Source organism: Nannobrachium achirus (assembly GCF_963921795.1).
Source record: "Nannobrachium achirus genome assembly, chromosome: 8".
In the NCBI taxonomy this organism is placed as follows: domain Eukaryota; kingdom Metazoa; phylum Chordata; class Actinopteri; order Myctophiformes; family Myctophidae; genus Nannobrachium; species Nannobrachium achirus.
In genome coordinates, this window is record NC_137817.1 from 38754602 (window position 1) to 38765767 (window position 11166).

The 11166-nt window shown below is 40.8% G+C and overlaps 1 protein-coding gene across 2 annotated transcripts in view; it reads right to left on the reverse strand.

The window, feature by feature from the left end:
- Positions 1 to 1485, reverse strand: part of nf1a (neurofibromin 1a) — a 116919-nt gene extending 115434 nt beyond the window's left edge. For both annotated transcript variants that reach the window (XM_080730875.1, XM_080730874.1), the window contains exon 1: positions 1237 to 1485. In XM_080730875.1, coding sequence (XP_080587001.1) covers positions 1237 to 1296 — 60 coding nt within the window. In that variant the 5' untranslated portion in view covers positions 1297 to 1485. The remainder of the gene's footprint in view (positions 1 to 1236) is intronic.
- Between the last annotated feature and the right edge of the window lie 9681 nt (positions 1486 to 11166).

Sequence of the window (11166 nt, forward strand, 5' to 3'; positions counted from 1 at the left end):
GCATTCAAACTTTAAGTTATGGGAAATTGAAGCAACCGTTATACAAGAACAAGATATCGAAAAGTTAGCCTGACACATCAAAGAGACAACCTGTAACTGTAACCACAGGTAGCTCAAACTCCCAGCTTGTTTGTCTAATATCTATAATGAAAAGGTTTAACGCATCATAATAATAGCCATTTCCTCATGTGAGGGAATGGTGCGGTTTCCTCCTGTCAGTTCAGTCAGTGTGTGGTAATCCAATCACACTTCATTTGTTTACATTAGCTAGCTTGGCCAGCTAACGTCCATAGCTAGCCCGCTGACATGAGTGCAAGCGTCATTTTCCCTAACAAATACATGATGGAGATGCTGAATTAATTGAGCGTGCATTATACTGTCATCATTTATACTATAGCCACCAATCTACAACAAACGCAGACCCCCAAGGCAGGCCAACCTGGGATCCAGCTGTTGACTGACCATGAAAACAGCCTAGAACAAATACACCAAGGTTGCTGTAGTGACGTCACAGCCAAACGGAAGTGTAGCCTCCACCAGTCAATACTTTCTTCCCAAGTAGAACTAAAGAAACGCCAGGGGTCCTTGAGGGAGTTCCAGGGTGTCCCCAGCTAAATGAAAGTGAGGAGGAACCAAATGGACCCTTATTGGGTATTTAACTCAGAGAGTGTACAAAATAAATGGAACCAAATGGAACCGATATAATGGGTCCATTTGTACACTCTGAGTTAAATTAACATTGATTTGATTTTACAAAATAGATTGGGGTCTCAGATATATAAATGCCATTAAATGGGGGTCCGTAGCCTAATGCATGTCAAACTGGGGGTCCTTGAAATTAAAATGGTTGAGAATCACTGCTAGAGCCGTACAAATCTTTTCTTGGCATCCCTTTTCAAATGGGGGTCCGCAGGTTAATGAGTGTCAATTCCTTGACATTATAAAGTTTGAGAACCACTGCTTCAGACCACCCCAAGGGTCTGAAGCGCTTCCTCCAGATGCTGTTTCGTTGTGACATCACTGACAGATCCTTGGTCTCTTTATCCTAAGCTAGCACAATAATGTAATTTCGACCATTCCAGTCGAAGAAATGCACCTTAATGTGGTGTCCATAAAGAAACACTGCTCGCAGCCGTTTCTCGATAAACGCAGGCCGACCGAAAGGGGCCTTTTAAAGGGCTGCAAAAGCTCGCAACATCCACAAGCACGTCAGAATCACGTTTAATCATCTTTTACCTGATCATCAAATCTAGTAATCACGGCCTGGACCCATTCCACTGGTTTGTGTGCCGCCATGGCCGGGCGGATGGCAGCCAACCGCGGACAGCTTCTGCTCGCAGATCCAACGTCTAGGCGATCGCAAGTCACAACGTTAAGATAGGCATGAAACCTGGTCCCGGATCACCGATGGGGGAAAAGGGGGAACGAAGAACGATAGGGGCGTCTTGTTTTTTTTTCTCCCCCTTTCAGCGAGATTTACCATGCCACCGCCATGACACACCACCGGAAGTCTTCCTCCTCCTCCTCCTCCTCCTCCTCCTCGGCAAAATTTGATGGGACACTTAGGATGAACAGGTCAAGGATAAGACAGTGACGTCACAAACAACTGCCTGTAGTTTCATTTCATAGATCACTGTTTCCCAAACAGTGGGACGGGACCCATTTGTGGGTCACGGACTGATTTTTGTGGGTCACGACTCGAGTAAAAATCCCCATTTTCTTTTCCTACATTCATCTTTTTTTCCCCTTCTTTTTTAATAAAATATATTTTTTAATATCATTCTTTTTAAAACATTTCTATACCTTTTAAAACAAACAAAGCAAAAGGTTTGGGAACCACTGTCATAGATAGCCAGGGGCACTATTATATGCTCAAATGGCCTTCCATATATTTTATACTTACGAGTCTTACGTACAACCATTTGAACAAAATGCCGCTCGACCAAAAATTATGTATTTTCAACAACTGAAAAATGTGTTCACGTATTTCGCTAAAGGGTCGACTCGTTTGACAAAATATACATAAAGAATGAAATCGCGGGCATGTCATATTGGTTCATTTGCCCCATGATCATAGCTTTACGTTGTTTGTATTCATAATAACAGTTTTATTATTAAACTGCTATTATTTAGTCTATTGAACGCCGTCTAGCGTTATTACACTTTAATAACGCTAGACGGCGACGCTACATTGATGTGACATCACTGTCGAAACCTTGTTATCGTTATGTCAGTGGGAGACGTGTTCGGGTCCGGAGCGCGTGCGTCGACTGAACTTCATTCAAGATGTTGCATCGAAATTGGTGACTTGGAGATTTCTGCGACTACAGAGGTCGAATAGGTAGGCAACCAGGCAAGTAGTAGATGAGAGGCTCCCAGAGCACCCGAGCGACATATGTTTTTATATAACCTGTTTTTTAGGACCCTTACCCTTATGTTATCTAGTTATGATTTCTTCTTGTTGCCCTGGTCAACTAATGATCCATGGGGTTCATTTTTAACCCTTTCTTACACCTATCCCCAATCCGAATCATACATTGGAGATAACAGAAAATACCACAGCTCTTGAAGTAAACAACATACAGAGACAAATGAGCACATTGTTTATATGATTTTGACCCAAGGAATCCAACCCTTGAGTGCCAAGCAGGGAGGCACTGGGTCCCTACCCATCTTTCAGAGTCTTTGGTATGACCTGAGGATTGTACCCCACTCCCAGTCTCAGGGGGCACACTCTAACCACAAGGCCGCTGATCTGGTTCAGGACCCTTATGGTGTCTAGTTCAGATTTCTTGTTGACTAGGTTGGCTAACGTCCCATTGGGTTCATTTGAATCATGTCCACGCTTGTGGCGAAAACTCAGATTTTCATATGTCCTGAACCAGACATACACTACAAAGACAAATAAACTTAAGTAGCCTAATAAAAACACAATTTCACTGATCAGTATCATCCATCTCATCATCAAACTCCACCTCATCCTCTTCCCTCCCATCATCATCATCATCATCATCATCATCATCATCATCATCATCATAAAAGATGGTTACGATGAGCATCCACCAACCAGATAGCCTTTTGAAATTTGGGGTTCTTCTGGAGCTTTTTGAGTGGTGCCACCTTCATGCCCTTGAAGAAACTGGTACAGTCCTCACCTCATCACTGAATGCATACCCAAGCCGGGTGCTATGGCTGCCCAAGAGAGGTTGCGAGCTCTGTGACATTTACCAGCTGACATTGCCAGGCTGTGCCAGTGTCATATAGTCAGAGTATATTAATAAAACCTGTGAATAAATTCCTTACCAAACAATTTCTTCACCAATGTGAAACGTAAAGGTGTCTACTCTAGTAACATCTAACAAAGATTGAAATTCAACATCCCTAGGAGAATGTTTGACAGTAATTCTGGGTCTCATTCACTTACTAAAGGACTCCCAAAAAATATGCTTTAACCCTTAAGTTCTGTTCGGGTCATTTTGACCCGTTTTACATTTTCATTTGAAAAAAAAAGGTAGAAGTTTAAATTTTTTCCACCTGAAACTCACTGGCCTTAAAGATTCTTCTGAGATGAACGTGTAAAAAAAATATTTTTGCACTACACCCATGCTACACCCCCCTCATATTTTTTGAACCTTAAGTGCTGTTCGGGTCATTTTGACCCGGAAGCACATAATTATGCACAGAAATACACAGTATTGTGCCAAAACACAGACACACAGCCCCCCCCCCTTCTAACACGCCCCTTCCGAGGCCCCCCTGTCTGATTTTCATTTTTTCCTATAAGCATGAGCAATATTACCCAGTATTAAATAAAGTCGTTTTTTTACATGAATTCCAGCTAAATCAGTAAAAACGCCTAGCTCGTTCAGTGTTTAATGTGATATAGCAAAGCAGAAATGCAAACATTTACCATATATATCATATGAATTGTTTGGTATTGAGTCAAAGTCAATGTATCATGATGATTTGTTAAGTTAAAATTTATATTAGTGTTGTTTTTTTTAAACCAAATATCCCTCGGGTCAAAATGACCCGAACAGAACGAAGGTGTAGTGAATCTGAACAGAACTTAAGGGTTAAGTAGCATGTGAGGGGTCTAACTAGCAATTTTTTGCACGAAAAACATTCATTGGGCTAAAAACAGCCCCAAAAAACGATAGTTTATGAGTCATCACTTTTCACAGTTGTATGGGGTCCATTTTTGGCCCAAGGAATGTTTTTCGTGCAAAACAAATGCTTGCAATGGATTCAGAATAAGTAAAAACATCTAGTTAGACCCCTCACATGCTACTTAAAGCATATTTTTTGGGAGTCCTTTTTTCCCTTATAGTACTATAGTGTATTGTAAGTGAATGAGACCCAGAATTACCCTAGCTGTCAAAGATTCTCCTAGGGATGTTGAATTTCAATCTTTGTTAGATATATTACTAGACACCTTTACGAACACATTGGTGAAGAAATCATTTGGTAAGGAATTTATTCCCAGCTTTGACAGGTGTTCTGATAATATTCCCTGACTATCAAGGTAGATGAGCAGGTTGATGTTGTCATTAACATCAACAATCATTCTTGGCAAATCTGCTAACACAATAACTCACCAAAGTTATCTAGGTATTGATCAATCAACGCACTTCTCCATCTAATGCAGGGGTCTTTAACATTTTTAGGCCAAGGACCTCTTTGCCAAGAATAGCAGATCTACAAGCTCACAACGCCTCGCAGCACGAGGCGTTGTGAGCTTGTGGATCAGCGATTCTTGTAGATCGGATATTCTAGGCTAATCCACACATAATAGGGATACTAGGGTTCAAGTGGTAGTGTAGAAAAAAAGTTCTTATCACACAAAGATTTGGAGCACCCCCTGTAGTAACTCTGAGGACCCCCTAGGGGTCCCGGACCCCCTGTTGAAGACTCCTGATCTAATGCCACAGGTGTATGAGCTGTTCCTTCCAAGATGAAAGCAGCTGTTTCACATTTTACCAGCTGGGATAATGCCTCCTTACCCCTCTAGACTTTGAGAATCATCTGGCAGAGCTGTCCCTTATCTTCCTCATTGCCCAGAAAGAACTAAAGTCCTGAGGTTTCCTAAAAAAGAGAAAGGCGATCCAGGCACTCAAGGTAAAAGGAGGAATAAACCTTTATTTCATTAAAAAGGCTACTGCCGACATGTTTCGACCATGAAGCTGGTCATCATCAGGGCAAGGAATGCCCTGGGGTTTCCTGGTGGCTGGACCTTGCACTATGAATTTCTCAGAAAGTCCAGTCCTCAGCCTCTCCTGCGCCTTGATGGAATCAAGAATGGATTTTGCTTGCTTGTCCCCCTGCCTGGACGGCGAACGCACTCATCTCCCACATCCAGCGGGTAAACTATAGACCTTTTACAAGCAAGCAGCTGAGACAATCCTTTGGAGGCCTAAACCCTATATGATGAAGGTCAGGGGTGGCAGAAGATGGATGGAAGGATGGAGCCTGTCTGGTCTTGTGGGTCTGATTTAAAATGGTCACCAAATGAACCCTATTGACCTGGACAACAAGAAGACATCTTAACTAGACACCAGAGGGAGAAATATAAATTAGATGTGATTTGAACATTTCTGTTAGTTTTTTTACGGTTTCCGTCCTGAAATAGAGCCAAGACATGCTTGAATCTGAATAATAACCACTTTAATCAATTCCTTGGGTCCTTATGGTTTGCGTTGGTGATAGGTGTAGAAAAGGGTTACAAATTTATCCCATGGGACATTATTTGACCTGCATGGGAAACAAGAATAAATCATAACCAGACACTTTTAGGGTCCTAAAAACATAGTATAAAAAGAAGACACCTTAAATATTTTGTACAATGAGAAATATAGATGTGATTTGAAAATCTTCTGCTAGTTTTTCAATGTTTCTGTCCTGAAATAGGATCAATAAGTGCTTGATTCTTAGTAATAACCACTTTAATGTATTCCTTTGGTCAAAAAGAAAAACTTGTTAATTTGTCTCTGTATGTTGTATATTTCAAGAGTTGTGGTATTTTCTGTTATCTCCATTGTATGGTTCGGATTGGCGATAGGGTTAAAAATGAGCCCCATGGGTCATTAGTCGACCAGGGCAACAAGAAGAAATTAAGGCAACAAGGGAAATTAAGGGAACAAAATGTTCCCTTAATTCTTTAAGCAGTACTACAATATACTATACTCAAAAACCGTAAATTAAGGGAACATTTTGTTCCCTTTAATTATTTGAGCAGTTATATATTTTTTCTTATTCGTTTATTTATTTATTTACAGAAAGAGAATGGGACATCATACCATCTAACAACGCTGACATCACTGCAGAAACAATGCCCTACTGACATTACTGACTGACATCACTACAGTTCCCAAAATTGGAGATGACATCACAGACTGGCCTTGACACGGAACACCATATATGGGCATAAAAGAGAGCCAGACAGACAGACAGACAGACAGACAGACGGAAAATAAAGCCCAACTGACATCAATGACTGACATCTCTACAGTGCCCAAATTTGGAGATGACATCACAGACTGGCCTGGACACGGAACTATGGGCATAAAAGAGAGCCAGACAGACAGACAGACAGATGTATACAGCAGGTATTGCACATCAATCGTGACTATTCTGCTCAACGGGCACCGGTCTGGGTTCTCCAACATTACTTCTGAGACTCCTACAGTCAATCCCTCATATGCTCTGCACAACCCCGGGCACAGGACTAGTAGATAGTAATAACTGAAAGTGAAAACCTCACAAGACAAGGGGAGGAGTCGCTCGTCATAGAGTCTCTGTGGCCCAGACAGGTGTGTGTAGGGCAGGCTATGCTCCTGAAAGCGATTAGGACAGAAAGGGCATAGTCCCCAAATAAAAGCCTGGAGACAAAGTCTTCTTAGATCGGATACAAATCAAAATCAAATAAGAATTGGCTTTTTACTTGAAGGCGCTGTAGGAATTCTTCTTTTTCTTCAAACTCAGTGATCACATTTCTGACACAAATGTAATGACCAATGGGTTGAAGATTCCCAGAAAGTGACCACGGCTCTAACAAAGCTCAAATCGGACAGGTGAACGAAAAAAGTTCTAAGACCGCCCATCCGAAGTTCTTAATGACGTCATTTTGTAGTTCACATACCCTGTCTGAAAAAAATGTTGGACACCGGATGGAGCATGTATTGGCTTTTAGGAGTCTAATCTCCTTGAGGGGTCAATTAATCCACAATGTCCTTTTCATTCTTGTTGAGAGTGTATGACTGAGTGTAGTCAGTTTAAAAGCCCTTGGATAGGCTCTGTCCGAATTCCCAGCAAGCACGGTCAGGACCTGGACCAATCAGTGACGTCTCGATTTTATAGTCAAACCATGACTAGTCAGATCTGGCCTCTCCTGATTTCAACCAACATAAATCCTGCCCACGAAAATGGACGTCCTGGATTAATCCTGGAGATAAAGGCCAGATAAATATCATAACTAGTCAGATATATCCCAGAATATAACCTTACATGTTCATATTACAAATAACATTACAAACAATAACACTAATACTGTCAAACAAAAAAGATCCATATGACTTTCTGGTAATGACGTCAAGATCACCCCATATGGGCTGTGATCTGGCCTAGTTCTGAACGTCACCGGAGGACGTTATCATACCGTCATCATGATGTCATTTGGCTTGCAGGGTATGTGCATGGCAAAAACTACTTTCTGGCCTTGACATCCAAACAGAAAAGTCCTATCTGATTCCAGTAAACAACATTAAATGATGTTCAACTCACTTTGCCACTTGATTTGCCACTCGATATGCCATTCATTGTATGCATGCCGCATACCCTCTATTCCCCAAGGAGTCAGATCTAGAGGACTATATACTGTACTCGTCAGCAAAATAGAAAAACTTTAGCCATCAATTTCTTCATCACTGTTGCAGAATTAAAACATCCCAGATCATTCCCGTATGCATGCACTGTTGTGATAATAGGTATTATTAGTGATAAATAGTTATTATTATTCTGAGTCTCCCAGCCATATTAGTATGATTATATATTTTAATATAATTATATATTCATATATAATCATACACATATGGCTGGGAGACTCAGAAGGTGGCACACCTGTTTCCTGTTCCAATTCATTTTCCCATAGTTTACAATTTAGACATTTAGTAGACACTCTTAATCCAGAGCTACTTACAATAAGCAAGGTAATAAATACATCAATAAATAATCATCAATGCATCAAATGCATAGAAATTGTAATCTAAGAAAGAACTTAGGTAGACCAAGCAGCTATTCAGTAAAAACTATAAAAATCTAAAACATATAAAAATGTTATCTAAATTGTCATTGAGAGTAAGCAAGTGATACGGTAAGTGCTATGGGCTAAGGTGGAGTCTGAAGAGGTGAGTCTTCAGACCACGGCAGAAGCTAGGGAGTGAGTCTGCAGTTGTAATTGCACTGGGGAGTTTATTCCATACTTTGGGGGCGAGGAGGGCAAAGAGTCTAGGACGAGTGAATCGTTGTCCTAGACCTATAGGGTTTTTAGCGAGGGTTCTGTCAGCTTCCCTGTGTTAGCTGATCTGAGTGGGACTGTAGGGTTCAATCAGGCCTTGAAGGTTTGGAGGTGCCAAACCTTTGGCTGCTTTGAAGGCCAGCATCAGTGTTTTGTAGTCAGTGGAGAGAACGGGTTTATTCTGCGGCATTCTGGATAATTTGGAGAGGCTTAAGTGCACATGCCTCCCGGCATAGTTACATCAAGTTTTGATATGACGTCTGGATGAGGAGCTGGGCTGAGGCTGACTCCTGGGTGAGGAAAGGTCTTATCCTACAGATGTTATAGAGTGTGAACATACAGGATCGGGTGACTGATGCAATGTGTATGTGCCTTGAATGAGAGGTGGCTGAACCCGAACACCAAGGTTCTTAGCAGTTGGAACCGAAGTCACCAGGGCGTTGTCTATGGAATCTAGTGAGATCCTGCATGGGGCAGGACTTAGCTCGGAAGAAGAGAAGCTCTGTCTTGGTTCAGGTGAGGTGGTGGGCTGGCCAGACATGCAGCAATGCTCTCTTCCACCTGGGTGGCAGAGAGGGGAATAAAAACAGTTGAGTGTCATCGGCATAGCAGTGATAGAATAGACTGTGACCCGAGATGACAGCACCAAGGGATTTAGTGTACAGGCCAGGGAGAAAAGGAGGGGTCAGGTACAGATCACTGGGGGACTCCGGTTAAGAAGGTGGGGGGGGGATGAAAGCAAACCTTTCCACAAGACCTGCTAGGTCCAGTCAGTTACAGTAGGTAGGAGGAGAACCACTTTAGTGCCGTCCCAGTGATACCTAGGTCAGTTTGATTTGCTCAGCACCAAATTTGAACTGGGAAAATGAAGGTGTACTGTAATGTGTGTTTCCAGTTCAAACCTGCCGCTGAATCAATGAAAGGAAGCTATGAGAAAATGAACTGGAACAAGAACCTGGTATGCCACCTTTTAAAATATGGGACAAGGCCTACATTCATTCACAGAGCCGGTAGGGTGGAAGCCAGTGATGCATGGAGATATATTGTGGCACAACAAGATTTTTTCTCCATTTATATATTTATAGAAATATGTATCTGGGGTTCTCTATGGATTTTACCATTCACTCTCCTGTGATCAGTCTGCAATTCTACCGCATTCACTCAAGTACTGTACTTTTACTTTTACTTCTACTCCACTACATCTCAGAGGCAAATATTGTATACTTTTATTAGTTAGTAGTTACTATTATTATTACAAAACATACATTACCCACTTCAGCCCTATACATTTCAGCCATTTGAAAATGCGCATTGCGACGCATTGTGAGCTTGTAGATCTGCTATTTTCATGCTATTTTTGCTATTCTTTTTAAAATTTTGAAAACTTGTGAAATGGGACATTCTGCATAAATAATAAACATTCTACTTTTGATTTTGATACCACTACTTTTGTACTTTTACTCAAGCAAATTTAGAATTACGGACTTTTACTTGTAACAGGGTTAGGGTTATAGGGTTATGTACTATTGAATCTACCATGAATCTACAGTTTGCGCACTTGCTAGCAACTGCAACACCTACTAGCACCACTGCTACATCTGAATAACACACCTGTTATGTGCACCAATCTACTTTATCATACAAAAAGCTCTCTAATTTGTATACATACATAATTCCCATAACTATGGTAATAGTCTTTTGTCTGTTGTATAACTCTGCACATACTGCAGAACATTGAGTGGTGTGCCATAAGTAATTATGTACCTCAATCAGGAAATCCCTTCATAATATTTGACCAATTAATATGATTCAGCATTACTATTGGCTACTAAACATACAACAGCAAGACACTAACCCCTAACTACTCCCCCCGAGTGCTCATCATGACCATCAGCTGGAAGAAGCTGGAATTGAATTTCCCAAACGGAATTATTAATCTACAAGAAACCTCTGAGTAATAAACAGCACACTAATAGTAAGGAGTCCGTATTGGGAAACAGGTTGGAGCACCGTATTTAAAATTTATTCCAATACTTCTACAAGCACTGGCAGCATAATAGACACATGGAAATCTGTTCCAGCAAAATACAGGTGAACAAAACATCAAAGTATTATGTATAAGATAAGATAAGATAAGATAAGATACCTTTACTGATACTGTACTGATGTGGTTGCCATTCTGAAATGAAAATCCCTGGTTGTCATGACTTGGAAATCTAAAAGCAGTGGTGTTTAAAAATGCTTGCAATGGTAATGGGCGTTGAAAAGTGTTTCACATGCAAGGTACATACAACTCCTCTACCAGTGAAACAAAAACATTGTGTAAAGTTGATCTAACAAATATTCACAGCAAAAAAGAAAGAAAAAAGAAAGAAAGAGAAAACACTTCCTTTTTCACAGCACCCTGATAGTCAGTAAATACATACTGCATCTGGTGAGGTATTGTAAAGCATTGTCCACGTTTAAGTTTTTAAAAAATCCATAAACTCCATAAATATTTCTAAATAAAAGGGCTTTGTCTAGATTTACAATTATGGGATATAAATCATAGCCACAATAATGGTAATTATTGTGTCGCAACTGGAAAAAAAAATCCCCATACACCCTGCCAGTCTTTCCTTACAAGTTCTTCCATTTCACACAAAACGTGTTTT